At 36.7% G+C, this 22619-nt stretch overlaps 1 protein-coding gene across 1 annotated transcript in view; it reads left to right on the top strand.

Annotated features, from left to right (window-relative positions):
* Nucleotides 1-22619, top strand: part of LOC140139602 (probable 3',5'-cyclic phosphodiesterase pde-5) — a 59279-nt gene that overhangs the window by 25118 nt on the left and 11542 nt on the right. The window contains exons 10-12 of the mRNA XM_072161307.1: nt 29-182; nt 4411-4566; nt 5610-5782. Of these exons, the coding sequence (XP_072017408.1) occupies nt 29-182; nt 4411-4566; nt 5610-5782 (483 nt within the window). The remainder of the gene's footprint in view (nt 1-28; nt 183-4410; nt 4567-5609; nt 5783-22619) is intronic.

Raw genomic sequence — 22619 nt, 5'->3', positions numbered from 1 at the left:
TGACCAAAGTATATTTTGACTCTTACAGATTTGACTATGAGGAACTATGTCGGTTTATCCTTACGGTTCGAAAGAATTATCGTACAGTGCCATATCATAACTGGACACATGCGTTCTCAGTGGCGCATAGTGTGTACACTATTATCAAGACGGCAGAGAAGATGGTTTTCAACCCTCTTGAGGTAGGTCCACTCTGTTAATAGGGGTTTGCAAGGGTGATGGCATGGTGCGCATCATAACTAGACACATGCGTTCTCAGTGGCGCATAGTGTGTACACTATTATCAAGACGGCAGAGAAGATGGTTTTCAACCCTCTTGAGGTAGGTCCACTCTGTTAATAGGGGTTTGCAAGGGTGATGGCATGGTGCCATATCATAACTAGACGCATGCGTTCTCAGTGGCGCATAGTGTGTACACTATTATCAAGACGGCAGAGAAGATGGTTTTCAACCCTCTTGAGGTAGGTCCACTCTGTTAATAGGGGTTTGCAAGGGTGATGGCATGGTGCCATATCATAACTAGACGCATGCGTTCTCAGTGGCGCATAGTGTATACACTATTATCAAGACGGCAGAGAAGATGGTTTTCAACCCTCTTGAGGTAGGTCCACTCTGTTAATAGGGGTTTGCAAGGGTGATGGCATGGTGCCATATCATAACTAGACGCATGCATTCTCAGTGGCGCATAGTGTGTACACTATTATCAAGACGGCAGAGAAGATGGTTTTCAATCCTCTTGAGGTAGGTCCACTCTGTTAATAGGGGTTTGCAAGGGTGATGGCATGGTGCCATATCATAACTAGACGCATGCGTTCTCAGTGGCGCATAGTGTATACACTATTATCAAGACGGCAGAGAAGATGGTTTTCAACCCTCTTGAGGTAGGTCCACTCTGTTAATAGGGGTTTGCAAGGGTGATGGCATGGTGCCATATCATAACTAGACGCATGCATTCTCAGTGGCGCATAGTGTGTACACTATTATCAAGACGGCAGAGAAGATGGTTTTCAACCCTCTTGAGGTAGGTCCACTCTGTTAATAGGGGTTTGCAAGGGTAATGGCATGGTGCCATATCATAACTAGACGCATGCGGACGCAGTGGCGCATAGTGTGTACACTATTATCAAGACGGCAGAGAAGATGGTTTTCAACCCTCTTGAGGTAGGTCCACTCTGTTAATGTGGGTATGCAAGGATTATGGCATGGTGCCATATCATAACTGGATGCATACACGCTCAGTGGCGCATATAGTGTGTACGTTATTATCAAGTCGGCAGAAAAGATGGTTTTCAACCCTCTTGAGGTAGGTCCACTCTGTTAATAGGGGTTTGCAAGGGTGATGGCATGGTGCCATATCATAACTAGACGCATGCGTTCTCAGTGGCGCATAGTGTGTACACTATTATCAAGACGGCAGAGAAGATGGTTTTCAATCCTCTTGAGGTAGGTCCACTCTGTTAATAGGTGTTTGCAAGGGTGATGGCATGGTGCCATATCATAACTAGACGCATGCGTTCTCAGTGGCGCATAGTGTGTACAATATTATCAAGACGGCAGAGAAGATGGTTTTCAACCCTCTTGAGGTAGGTCCACTCTGTTAATAGGGGTTTGCAAGGGTGATGGCATGGTGCCATATCATAACTAGACGCATGCATTCTCAGTGGCGCATAGTGTGTACACTATTATCAAGACGGCAGAGAAGATGGTTTTCAACCCTCTTGAGGTAGGTCCACTCTGTTAATAGGGGTTTGCAAGGGTAATGGCATGGTGCCATATCATAACTAGACGCATGCGTTCTCAGTGGCGCATAGTGTGTACACTATTATCAAGACGGCAGAGAAGATGGTTTTCAACCCTCTTGAGGTAGGTCCACTCTGTTAATGTGGGTATGCAAGGATTATGGCATGGTGCCATATCATAACTGGATGCATACACGCTCAGTGGCGCATAGTGTGTACGTTATTATCAAGTCGGCAGAAAAGATGGTTTTCAACCCTCTTGAAGAAGGTCATCAAAAACAAATGCTGACCCAAGATTTTGCACAAATCGGATCGGTCGGGTATAAGGTAACACAACAACTTCTTGTTTTTTGTCCAATTTTTTAGTACAAAATAATCAAAGTTTGACCCTTTTTGTACCGGGGCCAGCAAAGTTTAAAAAAAGACCTTCCCCCACTCCATGAGCAAAAAAACTTTCCCCACCAACACTAAAAACAAAACAAAAACTTTCCCCACTTAATTGTGTATAAATGCATGAAATTAACAAAAAATTGCCGCTGGAACTTTTCCCCGACTCCAATTCCCCAACCCCTCCTTTGAAGTCTATCTTGTAAACCAAAACATTTAATGCCATGCTGTTAACAGCCTTAACAAATAAAATTCAGTAATGTCTCAACAAAAGTAGATCACAGTGATTCCTTTACAATGTACCCATTGCCGATAACTCATCCAAGTTGGTGCCATCAATTCACCTACACTTTTCATAACATTCCAGAAATATTTGTTTTATTGTATGCAATTGCTAGAGTTCCAAAATTTAACATTTTTATACTTTCCAATAGTGATCTACGTTTGTTACTTATATTTTTTATAATTGACAGTATGTCTTTCTATACTCAAAACATTTACACACAACAACAACTAATTGTGCTGTGGCAAGAATATAACAAACACAAGCCCTAAACAAAATAGGCATATACTATCAAAAAACACAAATTGCAATGATGTATGCACGTACTGCTAAACATTGACGTCAAAAGTCCACACATTTATACGTTGCTATGAGGAACTGAATTTGGAAAAATTACCCTATGCCACTATGATATACCATGTCTCCAAACAATACAACTTATAGTTCTGTATCTTCTTGTAACTTTTGTATCAACTTTTTATGTACATTATTTTTGTACCTTTTATCACTTTATATCATCAAGTGCCATCTATATGTGTCATATTAATAAATATCATGTTATCAATAAAAACTTAAAACCAAGCAATGCTTGTCTGTAACTTCATTTCATGTGTAGTAGCGTCAACTAGGAATCATCCTTTTCACCATGATTACCACCAATCAACCAGTACTTCCCACCATCCAAAATCTCCCTATTTTGCCAGCCAACAATATCACATAATTATCAGAGATTACTCTATGTTTAATTGCAAGCATCCAACCAAGGCCAATCGATTAGATGTACATCCTTGAATCACAATTGTCATTTTAAAACCATGTCTCGCCTGTCAAATATTATACATTACAAGCATCTTTCGGAAGGATTATTTAATCTTCACATGAAATCATTCCTGTCCCGGTACATCCCTTTTTAAAGGGTTTTTTATTTCACTTACATCCAGTTCTTCATTCGGACTTAAGTTTTGGCAAAAGAAAACACTTTTACTGATTAATTTTCAAAAGCAATGATATGAATATATAGGTAAGCAGCAGAAGAAAATATGGGATATAGTGAAATAGGTCTACCAACAGCATTGTATAATTGCTAATTTAGGAAATGTGTGCAACTGTTGGATATATGTATGATATAGGTGAGATATCTAGGACGAGAGAACAATTAAAGGAGGATTTTGTGATCCTAGCATCCTCTTTTTATGACATTTTTCAGTAGATATCCATGAAAAAAGCTTATTCTCAAAATTTCAGTTGATTCCGATTTTGCGTTTGTGAGTTATGCACGAGTATGTGTTTTACACTGCTCCGTAGACCACTGTATCAGTTGTAATTTTGTTCGATATTTTTGCTAAACGAATTAATCTGCAAGACATTTTTGGTACATAAACCTTATGTAGCCAGTTTCCAGTGGTATAAAGATCTCAACTTTTTTTGGAGAAAAGTGGAGGATGAGGCTGTGGATCACGAAATGCCCTTTTAAGCTCTTTTTTTTTTGTCGGGCATATCTAGGCATTAACAGCTGAAATCTAGGAGATAACGCTGACAAAACTTTGGCCAGGCACAAGTGACCTGGTGAACGAAGGGGGTCGCCGTAGATAGCTTGTCGGGGTATTTGTACAGGACAGGCAAGTGTAGCCAACAATCGGGCGTTACCCTGATCGGATCGAACCACTTTAACCAGTGTGTCACGCTGCTCCCCTGCTCCAAATGATTATGATAGGGTACAATCTTCCTAGTTACTAGGACTAGGGTTTGCAAGCATTATGGCATGGTACCATATCATAACTGGACACATGCGTTCTCAGTGGCGCATAGTGTGTACACTATTATCAAAAACAAATGCTGACCCAACATTTCGCAAAAATCAGATCGGTCGGGTATAAGGCAACACAACAACTTCTTGTTTTTTGTCCAATTTAGATACGCACTCCAAGGTGATGCTCCTGTACCACTTGGCCTCTTGCTTCTAATTTATATACATATATTGATATTTTCTCATTTTTACAGTGTTTAGCCCTTTTTGTGGGCTGCCTGTGCCATGATTTAGACCATCGAGGGGTGAATAACGCATTCATGGTGAATACAGCGTCGCCACTAGCTGCCATATACTCAACATCGACCATGGAACACCACCACTTCAATATGACTATCACTATCTTACAGGTAACATTGTATGACATCAGGTAGGGTCTTTGCTAAGATTCAAGTACCCTTATAGGCATGAGAATTTTCCTTTTTTTACAGGAATTCCTTCTTTTTTTGCCCAAATTTCCATGTTTTTATTTCTTTTTAGCCCATTTTTGAGCATTTTTGCCATGTTTTATGTATTTTTTCCTTTTTTAGAGAATTTTCCTGTTTTTTCATTGAAATGCCCCACTGTGCAGCTATTACACCACATAGCTTCAGCTCTTATGTATTCCATACCTGTCCTGGGTGGGACATGCCCCCCCACCTTTTGGCAAAATGGCCCATTTTTTGTTCTTTTTACAATTCAGATGCCCCCCCACCTTTTGGCAAAATGGTCCATTTTTTGTTCTTCACAATTCAGGCCGATTGTACCCCCATGTATCAAGCCAGATTGGCGCTAATGCATGTCCTGTTTTGAAAGAGGAAGTCCGTAATATTGAGTTTTCCTAACTTACAAGTAAAAAAAGAGAAAGGGAGATATAATCCCTTTTCAAAAAATCTCAAGTTAGGGATGCTGGTTTTTTGTAGAACAAGTTTCATTTGAAATATTTCCCTTTCCAAACTTCTAGATCATAGCTCAAAATCTGTGAAGTTTCAAGTTGAATGATCATTTCCACACTAATTTATTTTAAACCAACTACATGTATATATAGTTCCACCAATCAACATTGATGGAATTTGTTTCAGAAAGGGGTCTTGAAAAACTGCCGGAGAGGTGTGCAGAGGGGTCCTGGGAACTGGCAGAGAGGTGTTAACTTGGGGTTATGCACCAGTCAATATTTGTGAGTCTTAGGAAGGGGGTGGGTCTTGACTACCATCAAGTCAATATTATAATTTGTGACTCCTCTTGCCAGATTTGTATTAAGCTACACTCATGATGACATTTTCTAATCTGTCAAAATGTGCAGAACTTTTCAAGAATGCTGATAAAGCAAGAAAGGTTGCCATATCTCTCTCTTGCTTCACCAATTGCATATTTTGACTTATTATATACCTTATTCCACGCTTCCCTAATCTAGAACGAGGGTCACAACATCTTCAAGCACTTGACATCACAAGAATACAAGACAGTACTCAGGGAAATACGACACGCTATCCTAGCCACGGACCTGGCGTTGTTCTTCGGTAATAAAGACAGACTCAAGAAAATCGTAGAGGCTGACAGCTTTGACTGGGACAACCAAGATCACAGGTATTTGAACACGTTGATTGAGATAGGAGTAGGATTAGGAACACATTTTACAAAAATATCTAAACTTTTTGGTTTTTTTTGCAAAAGTTATTTTCAAAATGATTACATTTTACCTGGTTAGAATATATATCTGGAAATCATGTGGTGCTACATTAGGCCAATACATTCAATGTCCACGCTCTTTATGTGGAAGAATTTTGAAATATCTTCCATTGAGGGAGTGTGAATTTCAAATGGAATTTGCACATTAACCAACTCCATTTGAAATTTGCCCTCCATCTGCATGCCAAAACTGATTAACTCTAATAAGTTACCACTAAATAATGTAATAAGCGCCCTCATGGCATAAATTTGCCCTCCGTTTGTATGACAAAACTGATTAACTCTAATAAGTTACCACTAAAAAAATGTAATAAGCGCCTCATATCTTAGATTTACAAAAACAAAGAACTTTATTATCATGATGGGGTAATTCATGTTCATCTGGAGCAAACCATACTTCATTTGTCAAATTTTTGTAGATTGAAGCTAAATTGGGTTTTGTCCTAAATAAAAAATGCCAATCAAATGTTATTTGTTTTGATTTATTGGTGACAATCATGAATGTGTTGTTATACTTTCTCAACCAAATATTTATTTAGGGAGATTTTGTAAATTATGTGGTTATATGTGGTTGCATGTAATATGTGTACATCCATATCAAAACGATGCACTTGTCGGCTGCTACATGCGTCTCATTTCACGTAATCGCTAGGAATTTTATACCAGACTCATCTCAAGTGGAGGTCACTTCCAATCATCCCCAAGTCATCAAGGGTTAAGGAATGTTCTCTGTATTCCTAAACCATGTGACTTGGGATGATTTGAAGTGACTCCGCTTGAGATGAGTCTGGTATTTATTCCTAGCTATTATGTGAAATGAGACACATGTAGCAGCCGACAAGTGCATCATTTTGATATGGATGTACACATATTACTAATACTAATGTGCGTCTACAGTTTGGCAATTAATTGTCAGATTTGTAAAAAAAGTCCTCAGTCTTTATGTGAAATGCCGGTCCTCGGTTGCCTGGGTAAAAATCCAAGGGTCCACAGTTGTGGGTGCATATGAGTAGGGGTGAGGGGGTGGGTGTGCGGATGTGTTGGGGTGGGTGGTTGGGGTGTGTAGGGTGTGTGTATTTGTTGTTCTGTCTGTTTCTGTTTGTAAATTTGTGTCTGTCTGAATATTTTAAATTTTCTTGTTAGATTATGTGTTGTTTCTATTTGTTTGTTCATATTTGAGTGAGTCAGTGTTTGTTTGTTTGTTTGTTTACTTGTTTGTTTACTTGTTTGTTTGTTCTAATAAATGTGTGTCATGTTAACACATAGAATGCTATGAATGAACTCACCCAATAACACAATACTAACTCCCATCAACATAATAATTTAATTCTCAACCCCAACTCTCACAACTCACTCAAACTCAAATGGGCAATGGGCTATTCCACTTTTGGAAACATTTTTTCACAGGGGGAGTATGAATTTTAAATGGATTGAACACATTAGGCAGCTCCATTTCTATTTCACACACCCTCTGATAAAGATTCAACCTGAATCTTCCACTGAAGGAGTGTGAGTTACAAATGGAGCTGCCTAATGTGTTCATTCCATTTGAAATTCATACTCCCCTGTGGAAGATATCTCCAATATCTTCCACAGGGGGAGTGGGGATTTTAAATTCAAGAGCCTAATGAATGGAAAGGTGGATTAAGGTTTTACCGTCGTCAGCCGAGTCGACTTGACTATTGCGCCTGTTTTCAAGGCGTGCGTGCGCCAGCGTCGTGTTCGGCGTTATGCGTTGCAGACATCGCAGAGAACGATGCGTGTTGTGCGTGTCAATGCTATTTTTTAGCGCACCGGCGATAACTAGGGCCAAAAAATAAAGAAAACAATGTTTGCTGAGCGCAAAAAAAAAAAGTGGTCGCTTCTAATATATTAAATACATGTACAAACCAAATTTTGCCAGCGTGCTTCCAGTAATAACGGACCTCAAAGTAGGCCTACGACAGTAGGGTCCAATAGATGGTAAGAAGTTATAGGCCTACCAAACAAACACAGAATCAGGGTTTTTTTAACATTAGGCCTAAACGAGTGTTGGTTAAATTGGTTAATTCGTTTTAATAGTATTTTGGCCTAAATGTTGGGTAAGCATTACGGTATATTACAGGCCTATTGAAGGATATAAGTTTGTAGAACGTTTCATAATGAAACACACTACAACAAAATTAAAAACATGTGAAAATGTTATTGTAGACATATATTATTTTGGCAACATTGTTCCAACTAAGAATATGTTTTGCAGCAAGTGTTCAATGTTTTTGATTGTTATTTTTAAAATGTTTTAAAAGTTTATAATCCACCATTTAAATGTTTAAAGCATTTTGTGTTATTGAGTAAATACCTACTACGTCCACTGAATTCATAATGCATGCGATATAGGCAACACCATCAAAACTATTCGGTTTAAAAAATGTGTCATACATTTACAAAAATGATATCATAATTGGCCAAACGTTTTTCTACAGCTATAGGCAACCCAGCGCGTTTAACTTTGCTTTAATTGAACTGCAACAATTGATGATATGAATCCACCTCGAGATAATTCCGTGAGGCCTATAGTTTTGTGACCAAAAGTTTTCCTCTCGATAAACGGCACTAAGGATGCTAAGTAGGCCTATGCCTATAATAATTGTAGGCCTATTATAGTCAAACACTTCCGCCCATGGTGTCAAACGCTTCGCTTTAACATCTTTAATAAATCCTCTTTTTGGTCATTCGAGTCAGGTGAACATAAAGCTGAAAATAACTCACTTTGTGTAACTTGATAACTCTTTGGCCCAATATCTTTGCAGAATGGGAGTCTTTCTTACACCCGTTTGTGACCAAAATACATCAAATGATATTTAAAAAAAAAAAATTCTTAGCCTTAATTATAATAGTCGACATCATTATAAAATTTTTGTTCCTAATTATGGACACTTCTTAGCCTAAGTATCTTTTTTTTACCTATAGGTAACTTTTTTTTTTACAGTGAAAAATTCCCTGCGTAAACAGACAATTCCTTTTTTGTGGCCATATGCGTAAATGAACGCTGATCCGGCATCAGATCGCGCTTCATACCAGCGCGTTAACGCGCAAAAAATATCCACGTCACGCAATTAACTACGCATGGTGTCGCAGAAAAAATGCATTTTTGACCTATTTTGGTCAATTTACGCGAAAACTAGGTCCGGTACCCCCAATTTTTTTTGCGCGATTTTATAGAGCTTTTTCTTTTTCATAACATATATAAAATTAAAAAAACTTTGTCTCGACAATTTTTTTAATACAACATAAAAGGTGATATATTTTGGGCAAATTGCTGATTTTGCCATTGAAGTGTACAGAGATTTTTGGAAATGTACACCTCTTTTAAAACGGCTGTAGCTCAAAAGTGAGGTCCGGCACCCCCTGTTTTTTTTTACAGATTTATTATCTACACATATCAATGTACAAAATATGTCAATTTAAAAAAATTTGGTCGATAGATTTAGTAACGACGGTAAAACCTTAATAGGCTGTCTTAATTTAAGAAATCTCTTTCTCATGTCGTAAAATATTAGGACCAAAGGTGTCTTGGTGCATTTAGAATCGGTATATTTTCTCTGTAGATAATGCCTCTTGTGGCAATCATTGGGGGTTTTAGTAAAAACACTACCCAATCACTATGCGGCTCCACACCCATACAACTTTGCGTAAAAACCCTCTGTGTGCAATTAACAAAAGCAACACAGAGTCATGCAAACTAGATCAGTTCAGGAAAGTTGAGATAGACTGATTACTTATACCACAAAAACATACACAATCATAGAAACTATTAATCAAAATGTTTGTTTTGATATAACAATTCAAATAAAGATAGGATATGCACAATCTAGGATGTTTTGTTACCTAAGTAACACAGCAAAATGATTCAAATACAATTGAGGCCTAATTGACCTCAACCTATATTGATATTGGTCTTGATTGGTCTAAAATTACCCATTTTCAAGATTTTTGTCCATGCACCCCCAAAAAAAAAAAACGAAAAAAACACCTTCCCAGTCCTGAATATTTTGCCACTTCACTGCTACACTAAAGGTAGGGATAACCATCAAAATTTCATGTTGACCCTATTGCTACAAAAGATTGTTTTCTGAGTAGAACTAATCAACAGAAGTATTTTGGTGGTTAAATGGTCAAAATCGGTCAAAAACTTTTCGAATTATGAATTATCAAAGTTTCCCATTCTGACCGGTCATTGGAGCGAAATAAAATGACAAGGTCCAAAAATAGCAGTTAGGAGCAAAATTGGCATAAGCATAAATTTACCTTTATATATTTCTTTATTTTAACATATTTGCAAACATGAAACAAGCATATTGTGAAAGTATCAAAGGGGTTTCTTATGAAATGGCACTTAACTAGTCACTGGCATAACTTATTTTTTCAAACCAAGGCATTGAAATCATGCATTTAGAGGACATTTGCCAAAAATCATCCAAGATAGCCGATATGGCACAAAATCAAAATTGCACTATGTAGGTGAACTTTTTTTTCACAACCAAGAATTTCAATGTTATTGGGTTTAATATGACCAATTAGTAGGTGTATGTAAACAAAATCTTAAGTTTTGAAGGTCATTGACTCATTCACAACAATAGAGATTATCCTCATCATGCTCATGTGTATTCCTGTAGTATTCCTCATTCAAACCAAAGTAGCACTCAATACATTATGAGTATCTTTGTTCAAACCAATTCAATGCTTGACCTCGGAGTTACCTGCATGACTATCGCGGGCTATTTTGAAACAGTTATGGTTGCACATTCAGGTACTTCTTTTGAAAGTCCTAAACAAGGTATAGCCAGCAACAAGTTGTAGATGTTATAGGCCTAAATATAAGAAAACGTTTAGGGTTAAGATCAGGTGAACAATACATCGAATGAGCACGAAACTTCACATTTATGTTCAGAAAGGTGTCTTCTTAACATGATTTGAAAGGAATATAAAAATTCCAAAGGGAAGCTGGTGATTTAATTTGTAACTCGAGATCTACTTGTTCAATTTTTAACCTTTTTACAGAGGGTATGATAGAGGTATTACTGGCAACTCTGCCAAATTACAGCTCAGTAGGCCACGTTTTTCACCTGATCTTACTGATTTGAATATTTTGTGCCATTCTTGAGCAGTGCTAAACTCAGCCACTGGCAATTATAAGCGCACTGTGGCGATGGACCAATTTTGACTCGCACTTACAGAAAAACAAAATAAGTTATGTTGCTGTAATTTGCAAGATAGTTACAAAATATAATTGGCAGTAACTTCCCCAAATTTTACAGAAAAATATTGAAAAATAAAAGAATGAGATCAATTTAGAAATGTATGTGCAAGCAGTGCACAGTTGAGCTCCCTGCATGTCTATGGGAGTGTTCTAATCAAGTTGATGGTTCATTGGTCATCCCTACTAAAGGTACTTACTCTCTTCACACGGGTGTCGACTGCAGACGACATGTTTCAATTTTTTTTAATTCAAAAATTTCAGAAATATAAATTTTCATGAGCATATTTGGAATCAGCATGAAAAATGCATTAAAATGAGTACAAACAAGCCTAGTATTGGTTCAGTAGTTCTTAAGATAGCTCTCAATATTTTGAGAAAATATTTCAAAACTTGAAATTTTTCTGTTGAAGCGCATGGCTAGCATGCAGAGCATTAATTATGGATAGAGTGAGAGAGAGAGTTGGAATTGGGAATTGAATTATATAACTAGCATGCTCACTGATAATAACAACACACCTGTACCTGTTATTATACAGGGAAAGATGTTCTGATGAGAAAAATGTGTATGCTTGAAACAAATGACCTCACTTAACAATCAAACTGTTGAACAATCCATATACCCCTCCATATACAGTAAGCCAAAATATTAAGGTACCAGTTGTGTTCACCCCTGTATATCCTAAATAAAGACAAATATGTAAATATTAAAACAAACAGCTAATAAATGAACTCTTTAGCTCTGATTCAAGACCTTATTTGCTTTAATTGGTTGAGAATTAAAGTAACGGTGATCTAAAACCTACTGAAGAGACGAAATCAAAAATTGCACTTTTGTGCAGGTGGTGTATGACGTGCAGTCCCTAAATTCAGTAAATTTTCATCGTCAACCATGTAATTGAATGGGATTATTTTGAAATTTTAAAACGCTTGACATATCACAAACAAATAGGCCTATGTTGATAAATAATATAAATACAAGCTAAAACCGTTGGGGTTCGATAATGAACCCCACAAAACTAACTGAGTATATGGAAAATGCCATACGGCCGGGCGGTTTCACGAGTTGCCGGCGCGATCATGTCATCCGCCGCCTGCTTTTGTGTTCTAATCCATAAAAGCACAACGCTAGTTTTTTGTGCTAATCACTGGAAGCACGGCGCTAGTTCTCTTGTTCGCGAACGCTTTGTGTACAAATCAATAGGCATGCAATAGAGGAAACTGCAACTTTTAAATTGGCACCTTCCTTGGGGTTTTGGATCGTCGTGTCTTTATTTCTTGAACAATTTCAACGAATGAGGTCTTAAATTCGAGCTAAAAGATGCAGCTATTGGCTACTAGTTCCAATTATGACATAGCTGTCTTTGTTTAGGATATACAGGGGGTGTAGATTTCAAATAGAGTCACCCAATCAGGTAAACCCAATTTGAAATTCACACTCATCACTTGTTTTCCATAGGGGTGTATGAACTGCAGCTGGAAGCCCCTTGTGAAAGTAATCAAAGTTTTAGAAATTGATAAAAATATAAAGCTATTGAACCCCACTGGAAATTTATGTACAGTTTTCCATATCCAAAAAGCTATAACTGGATATAAATTAATTGTGAAAGTTGTAAGGATTTCCAAAAGTTTCTTGAATTTTTGTTACATTGAATTTTTGTAAATTTGTTTTTCAAAATTGTAACAAAAGTTGTAAGGATTTCCAAAAGTTTCTTGAATTTTTGTTACATTTAATTTTTGTAAATCTGTTTTTCATGAAAATTGTAACAAAATTACTTGATACTATATCAACAGAATTAGGCGACCTACATGCTTGAACTTAGCAGGGCGAAGTAGGGCACAAATAATATATGCAAACGGACGTAAACAATGCAATTCCAAGAATTATGATCAAGCAGTCTGATCAGGGCACTTTGTTTTGGCCGTACATTGTATATTTTAAAGCTCAACTTGACTCAACTTAGCTGGAAGCAATTGATACAAGTTTATAGGCAAATTAGGAGACAGCAGGAAATCCTAATGACTGTTTGGAATGGTTTTTCTGACACGCATGATGTGTGCTGTGCAGTTTGAAATTTATTAACAATGAGTAACATGTTTTGACTTGAATATACTAGAAGTTCAGTGAACTTGGTTTTGATACAAAAGTTGTTTATTCTGAGAGATTTTCTTTACATTTTGGAGGGTTTTTACTGTGTTCATGAAGCAGTAGCTAATTCAAGTTTGTCAAGTTGGAGAAATAGCGGGAGAAATGGTTGAAGTTTCAAGCATACATTTACAAACAAATAGGGCCTATATGAAACTGCTTTTACAAATTAATAATTTAATTTCACAAATTTCACAAGGAGCCCAAATTCACATCATTTTTTTTTTACATTTTGACCACTTCATACATTTTTCTGATTTCAGGCATATTTTACCTTTTATTTTAATCAAAATTGGGGCAAAAAAGATAACGTGGATCTTGGTTTTTGGTCCTTATATGGACGAAAAAACATCTTATTACCTCAAAGGTATATTTTAGAACTGGTCAACAACACTCACTTTTTGAACCAACTATTTCAGAGAAACCATTCTCCGTCATCAGCGGTGTAATGCTGTTGGTAGACTGACTCATGGACGAAATAGATAACAGACTGCGTACAATCAGTCTGAGAATTGCCCGATAATGAGGGCCGATTGTTCCATGAAATGCGACAGGCGAGACTACTACGCACTTACTGCGTAATGTTACAGTCTATCGCGTAATCGCGAAGGCACGCAACGCTCTATCGCGTATACGCGAAGGCACGAAATGCTGACGTGATTGTTAGACACGGCACAATCGGCCCTCATGAATATGCGAGAACTCACAGCATACAATCCACAGGAACTTTGACTGGCTGTACGCGGTCTGTTACTCTTTCGTCCATGGACTGACTGATGATTCTCCAGTGTTTCTAGATGTTGTTGACAATGTCCTATTTGTCCTTTGTGATGTTGTTGACAATGTCCTTTTTGTCCTTTGTGATGTTGTTTCTAGAAGATAATCATATATTCTAGAAAGGTTTCTCTGAAATCTGAAATATTCGGTTCAAAAAGTGAGTGTTGTTGACCAGTATACCTTTAATGTCTATTCCCAACACGTATAAATCTTGTCATTCGCGATCTTATTACCTATCAAAAGCTTGATAATTCCAGAATTTTTTTGGACTGAATGCATGTCAAGTTCATACTAACACATACATTGATATATTCTGATTGATGTAGAATGGTGTTACAGCTCACTGCAACTGGGCATGATTTAGTATGCATGCGTACAGTTTTGATGATATGTCTATGCATGGTTAATGCATCTGTTATTCTGTCGGGAATGCAGATGAGTAGTCATTATTTTGTTTTGTTGCTAGGGGTCTTTGTTACACTACTAAATTTATTGAATTGGAACCTTCCTAGAGGAGTATTGTATTCTCTATAGTTAATCCATCCAGGTAATAAATCAACCGTTCTTTCGAGTAAAATGTCATATTTTTGACAACATAGCATAAATGTGCTTGTTGATGCAATGTTAATGACATTTTGTCAGTAAACGTGACATTCACTCAAACGTATAAAATTTGTTTTTTGCCTCGAACTTTTTTGAGGCACCAAGATTTATGAACTTATATTTGATATTGGTTAAAAATAATAATAATATTTGGAAAAAAGGTCGAGTGCTAGGCTCAAGTAGTTTATCATGATCATGTTGATAAAACGGTGCCTACACGACGCATATAAAAAGATGTCCTATAGTACAGGTTCAAAATTGGCATATATATTTGGGGTTGTCAGAAATGAGCCCTGCTGGATTCATTAAAGTATTTTTTGGAAAATGGTTTTATAGTACTTGATACCGAGTTTTAATTGTATCAAGCCAACTACTAACTATGAAGAAGAAGTACATGTTGTAGTTTTATCACTCCTCACTAGGATCCACAACATGCTCACCCATAAGGGCACAGTTCTTTAACCCCAATACATTTGTACATTCATTGAATGACCTTTGAAAATTTGGGGACAAAAACTCATACTCTGTAACTTGAGGTCAAATTTTACACTATGGTTGTTTAATTGAGGTTATGGAACTATGCTATTGGGATGAGGCCATTATGGTCCATAGTGCTTATGGGTGGTGACAGACCTGTGAGACAATGAACCCTGCTAGTTGTTGACATTTTAATTATTTTGATCAGTTATCAATCATGTTTATATACTGCCTTAATACATAGACAATATCAGTCACGCTCAGACCAAATGGTCGATGATAACTTGTTGATTATGTCCTAGTTATTAATTTTGATGATTAGTTTATTTAGTTATTGCCTGTATGGACGCAGTCATGGTTAAGCTATCACTGACAAAGAAATAAAGTTTATTAATCTATGTGGTAAATTAAATATGAGAAAGGTTTTTAACACAAGTCAACACATACATAAATGACAACCAGTGAAAAATTTTTCACTGACTATCCAGGATTTGAACCTGGGACCTTTGGATCACCGGACCGATGCTCTACCAACTGAGCTAATAAGTCAGATGGAGAAGAGCAGAGATGTTATTATTTATAGGCCTTCAGTTCAATACCCACCCTCTATCATCTTCTCATCCAAGAAGCTTTAAGAAAGAGGTTTGGAAATCATTCCAAAATCATATTCGAGACAGAGAAATAAAGTTTAATCTATGTGGTAAATTAAATATGAGAAAGGTTTTTAACACAAGTCAACACATACATAAATGACAGCCAGTGAAAAAAATTTCCCTGACAATCCTGGATTTGAACCTGGGACCTTCGGATCACCGGACCGATGCTCTACCAACTGAGCTAATAAGTCAGATGGAGAAGAGCAGTGATGTTATTATCTATAGGCCTTCAGTTCACTTATGGTTAAAGACTCATTCACAGATCCCAGTGAAGTGAAAGTGTAAAAAAATTAAAATTGTTTATAAATTGCTTAAAAGTGAAGGATAAGTCATTCAAATTGTCATTTAGTATATTTGAAATGAAATTTTTGGCAAAACACAAAGAAAACAGCAGTATTAATGAGATTGAAGCCCCATTCAAATACATGTACATGTAGCTAATTTAGATACTGTCAGTATCTAAATTACAGATTCATGTAAATTCTAATTTTAGTCTTAAAATTACGGCTTTCGGCTGAACCACTAGCATGCTATGTTTACATATTTATAACAATGACAAAGGTACCAAAATCTGAATTTTGATGATTTTTACGATCGTCCAGATGAGCAAATCACTGAATGGGCCTTTAAGATGTAAACTATGACTGGTTGTCTTTGATAGTGCCCGTGTAGTCAAGCTTAAGGCTTTTTAAACTACAACTTTGAAGATTCCTTTAAAATGTACAATTTCAGTCCAATTTGAGTTGGGTCATTTTCTTTGTCAAACTAATACTCACTTATCTAGATGCTTAACTGTGGTGTTCTATGGAGAAGTCATAATTCATGGATTAGGCCTATGCCTTCAATTCAAACTTTATTTCTCTGTACGACTCCCTACGACTTCGAGGAAAATACCATAACTAATTACCTGAAATTATGGCTTCACAACAAGAAAAAACAAATTCCTTTAAAAAAGGAATAGGGCGCCCATTAGGGAGCTTTGGCGTGATGTGCTGAAATTGGGGTGACGCCCAGCGTATGTAGGGAGACCCCCTTTTCACCATCGCTGTCAACCAAAGACCCCATTACCAGCACGTGCTCTGTCGCCCAAAGACCAGGCTATTAAGACCCCCTTTTTCACCATCGCTGTTACCAAAAGACCCCATTACCAGCACATGCTCTGTCACCCAAACACCCCATATTTTTCCTTTAGATCTGTCACCCAAAGACCTACTTAGACCCTAATATGTCACTATCATCTATCACTGATTTTCGAGGCTTCTTTTGGCTCTCACCCAAAGACCCCATTAAAATATTCTCAACCAATTCCCCCCTAATTTAGATCCAAACTGTCCCTCAAAAGCACTCTAGTTCACGGTGGAGCAGTGCACGTGTTGCTATATGGAGTGGGCCAGATGTGAGGAAATTATCATTGATAATTTAAGTTACCATCGATGATAAGGTACCGTCTGGACGCTCATCATTGATAAGCCAATTAACAGTTATCTTACCACCAGTGATAAGGCACTATCTGAACATGAACTTGAACATGACTACTATTTAAAGAGATACGACCGGTTTTATCCAGTTCATGAGGATGACCTACTTTTGGCTATTCCTGTTGAATTCCATACACCCCCTATGAAAGACATGACCTTAATCTCACACACAGGGAGTGTGAATTTCAAATGGGGTTACCTGAATGGGTTGACTCCATTTGAAATCTACACAATACATATATCATGTCTATTGTATAAAACATGCAAGTATAGCCCGCACTGAAAGTGCAAATTTGTATGGTGCCTGTTGCTAGCACGTCCTGTACCATGCCAAATTTGACAGCCTCACTCACGCGATAAGTAAAAACGAAAGCTTCAAGTTCATTTTCATGTCCAACTTTGTATCAGATTACTTTCATGTTTGCCTTTTGCTTGCTTTAGTAGCATATTGTATTTGTTCCAAAATGTAAAAAATCTGAATTTGATGAATTTTAGGGTGTTCATGTTTGGTAAATAGTTGATAATCATATATGGCCCCTTAATTTGAACATGCGCTGTGTGATAACTGGTAGCATTTGTTTTGTGACAATTTTGTAGAAGTAACAAATTAATTCTCTATAAATACTAAGGCTTGTTTGTACTCATTTTAATGCATCTTTCATGCTGATTCCAAATATTGTCATGGAATTTTACAATTCTGAAATTTTCTAATTTTTGTTTTTTTAATTTGAAACTTAATTGTCGTCGTGGAAAGATATAGAAAGAAAGAGTAATGCAGTATCCTATACACCCAAGTAATGTGTCCGAGGCAGTAAAACACATTACTTGGGTGTAACATTTATTTCTATTCTATAACCACAAAAATAGTATGATTTAAACAGAAAATATCACTTTTTTGCCGAAATATTTTAAGTTGTTTACATCAAGGTAGACCACATAGACATATCCAGAGAATAAAGTGACAATGCGTATCATAGAAATTGTAGGGGTGACTGTGTGTAATGATTTGCGAAGAATGCGTCATGCTCTAATACGTTTCAGATGCAATCAGGGCACATTATTGCGATTAATGATATCTGTGACGCGTTTGGACATTTGAATAATGCAATTATCGGTACAAAAGTTATAACAAGTTCAGGAGGCTGGGGGGTATATGTGGTGCATGTAAGTTTTTGCATGGTATAGTATGTCATGTTTAACATTATAGTTACATTGATGAATGTAGTATGCACTGAAATGCTAATATTATACTAATATGTATCAATATTATTGACTAATATATGCATGGGTTTTAATAACAGTATTATAGTATGACACACAAAATGGAGCACATTATATGTGATGCGATCAAGCAAAATCAGTCGGAACTCGGAAAAATTTTATTTTCAGTTTTTTATAGGATAGAAAAAAGCATTTACAAAGCTGGATTTTGCAGAAAGCCCCATTGAAATTGAACAACCAGTTCCAAAGATCATATGAGCAATTAAAGAGTTTCCAAAACAAGAGGAAACAAAAGGAAATGTTTCTTTGTTTGGCTATATTTCAAAATCAGTATTTGCGAGTTCCGACTGATTTTGCTTGATCGCATCACATATAACCCTTTAGCAGATGAATGAATGAATGCTATAAAATAGATGATAAAACTGCACTAAAAACTAACCCACTAATGGAATGCTATAAAGTTAGTAAATCAGATGGAATCAATTCAATATGGAATCATTTGACCATACCTTTGCATCTAATCCAAATTCTATGCCTATGTCAAACCCCCGGTCAAACCGTAAAACCAATTTTTCCTCAACCCTGATCCTAATCCGATACTGAAGTGTATATCTCTACCCCACCCCTGTTTTCTCAGCAACCAAAGTAAGCCAACCCCAACTCTGTACATGCCATGAACTTTACCCCTAAAGGGGCATTACGTGATCCACAGACACATCCCCTACTTAACTCACAAAAAGTTGAGATTTATCGGAAACCTAGTACTGCATAATGTTTGTGTGTATAAACGTTCTTTGCCGATTCGGTGACAAAGGTACCACCAATTTGTATTTTCTACTTGCCGACAAACAGAAAGTACAACACTGTAACCTATGGGCTGTAATATCCATATTCAATGTCCCATGCAACTGAAATTTTGGAAATGAGTATTGTTTGTGGCTATGTATTAAACCATATCTTTAAAAGAGGATGCTAGAATCATAAAATGCTCCTTTAACCTGACCTTATTTCTAGCCCAAACCCTTCTCCACCCTTAAAAACTAATGCAGACCCTTAATATACTGTCAAAGAGGTATCTAAATATTTTGGAACTCTTAACCCAAACCTTATCCTTTACCCCAAAAGGTCAAAGGTCAACATTTATACATAATGTTGCATGATTAACAATAAGGAATGCTATTTAATTTTAGTAATAGCTGCACTAAATAAGTTCTATGAAATGTGTTTATAATGTTTCCATAAAATGTTTTAATTGTGTGTATAAGAATATGTTGCAGCTATGGTATTCAAGTATTACATGTTTTATTGAGAATAACAATTTCGTGTCAAGGTTTTCATTTCATTCTTTGGTGAGTTTGGCATGGTTTAGCTCACAACTAAAATGTCAGTGAGTTTACTGAGTTGGCCCAATTTTATTTCTTCAATTAACTTGTATTTCAGAGCATCATGTACAGTATTTTTGTTAAACATTCCCTTAATATAAACCCAAAACTCAGTGCTGACTGCAGTAGCATTGCAAGGAGAAAGGGGGGGGGGGGTATCCACATTTTCCCATAGTCAGTGAATTTAAGACCTTTAAGAAGTATGTGAAAAATATTAAGTGTGTTTAACCACCGGGGGGGAGGGCTCCACATAAATGACCATATGGTTATGATCCCCCTGGAAGCCCCCTCTTTTTGAACTGTGTAGCTCCAAAAGACCCCTAAATTTGACCAAATTGGAGCTCTAAAAGACCCTTTTTTCTTCAAGTTCTAACTCTTTTAAAAAAACCGCAAGTGACTCATTATAGGTCTGATATTCCCTGTTTCTTACAAATTTAAGCTCCTGAAGAGCTGGCATTTTCAGTTTGCATCTCCAATAGACCCCATTTTCGTATTGGTATCTTCAGCTCTCAAAGACCCACCATTGCTATTGACCTTTTTCCCTCTATCCCACAATGCACTATACCAGGGGTATGACGTAATTCATCAACCACATAGATCGTGTGCATCCGATGGTCTTTGCAATTATTTTGTCTTAATATGGGCATACTGATTCCATATATGGGGATTATCGTAAAGGCCATCGATGTTACTAATTATGCAATTATTGAATACACGAGTGATGCAGTTACGGAGCGATGCAGAACATCTGTGTAAGAGATTATTGTTTACATTTTATTTTCATCTCCGAAAAAAAGTGAAACGGACGCCGACAAAATATCACTGCGTGTCCCGTCATTAGTTTTTCACCTCTAGGTCTATAAAATGTATACAAAGTTAGGTTTCAATAACAGGAAACTTTTATTCGCGACGACACCATGTCAATAAGGCATAGAAATGTTGTTTTTTGCCCCGATAGGTAGGGGTGATCGCGCGCCATTATCGTGATTATCTGTGATTCCTTTTATGTAATGAAGGCACCAGCCGAAATGTCCGTATTCCAGAATGTAATGAACATAACTCTGTACTCCCTCGGGGAGATGATGTATTTTTCGACACTCATACCCCCCCTGGAATAGTGCATGATGGGAAGAAGGGAAAAAGGTCTATTTCCACTGTGAGCATACCACGCAAAGGATGATGTTACTGGGTCTTCAACATGCAGGAAACAATACAGAACCTGTTTGTTTGTGTAATCTACCTGCTGCTGATACTACAGATTTACAAAGCAATCTCTTTCCTTTTCCAAATACAAAGCCTACTCCTGGTTTGAGTGACTAATCTATAGGCTGAGATTATTATAACTTTTCCTTAATCCTGGGATTTCAGATTGAAGTCAATGTGCTATTCCAGTTGAAATCCATACACCCCCTATGGAAGACAAAGCCCTGATCTCCCACACAAGGAGTGTGAATTTCAAATGGGGCTACCTGAATGTGACTCCATTTGAAATCAGCACCCCATGTGTGGGAGATTAAAATCACATCTTCTTTATGGGATGTATGGATTTTAACCAGTATAGATAATTTTTATAGAGTGAGTGATACAAAATCACTTGGATATTGTTGACTTGCATGCATGTCATGTTCTATAAGCACATCATATAACTTCCAACATTTTAAAAGTGCAGCCATAGTCCTTAAACTCATCTTAAATGTAACCGTTTTAAAAGTGCGGCTATAATAGTCCTGAAGCTCTTCTTATCAGCAAGCATTTTAAAAGTGCAGCTACATTGTATAGTAATTAAAGTCTTCTTATCAGCAATCATTTAAAAGTGCAGTTATTGTTTTTAAAATCTTCTTATCAGCAACCGTTTTAAAAGTGTAGATATAGTCCTTAAACCCTTGGTATCAGCAACTATTGTGCAACCTTGCCAGCTTCATAAAATCTTAAAAGGGCATTTTGTGATCCACAGCTTCATCCCCCTCTTTTCTCAAAAAAAGTTGAGATTTTTATATCACTGGAAACCTTTGGCTATATAATGTTTATATACCAAAAATTTCTTGCAGATTAATTCGTTTAGCAAAAATTTGAATTTCGTTCTGGTATACCAGAACAAAATTACAACAGTGGAGAATTGAGCTTATATATTTAAAAGCTGTATTTTGATTGGTCACTCAGATTAACGTGTCACATAATTATCCAATCAGAAACACTGTAAGTTCAAATATTCTCAAGGGTTAACAATATATAAGTCATCGTTGGGCAGGAAAAACCTATGTAATTGCAGCCCTTGAACATGTTTAATTAAAAATTGCCAAAAGGTTACATAGGAGGTTTTGCTCTAAACATGTTCAGGGGCCAATGACATATAGGAGGTTTTTCCTGCCCAACGACGAAGTGCTCCATCATTGTGCTTCATGAGTGATACTGCTATTACAACCATATAGCATGGATTGAGTGTATATTTAATCATCACTAACTCAGCTCGTAATTTTCACTTCTCTTTTTTATTAATATTTGTGTTGTGTATTTGGTGTTGATTTTGTTCACCCAATATTTATTTTGACCTGTCCCTAACATTACAAACAACATATAAAATCATCCATCTTCTGTACCCTATATTTATTTTGACCTGTCCCTAACATTATTACAACACTATACAAATGTTCATCTATCTATGCTTTACATGAATTTACATCTTTCAAAAAAATTACAATGTGGCTCTTTTATATCACTTATTTCATTCCAATACAACATATAAACTTCTTTTAATTTCG

This window comes from Amphiura filiformis, chromosome 18 (assembly GCF_039555335.1).
Source record: "Amphiura filiformis chromosome 18, Afil_fr2py, whole genome shotgun sequence".
Classification (NCBI taxonomy): domain Eukaryota; kingdom Metazoa; phylum Echinodermata; class Ophiuroidea; order Amphilepidida; family Amphiuridae; genus Amphiura; species Amphiura filiformis.
Note: the sequence above shows the minus strand (reverse complement) of the source record. Positions and strands in the feature narration are given on the sequence as shown.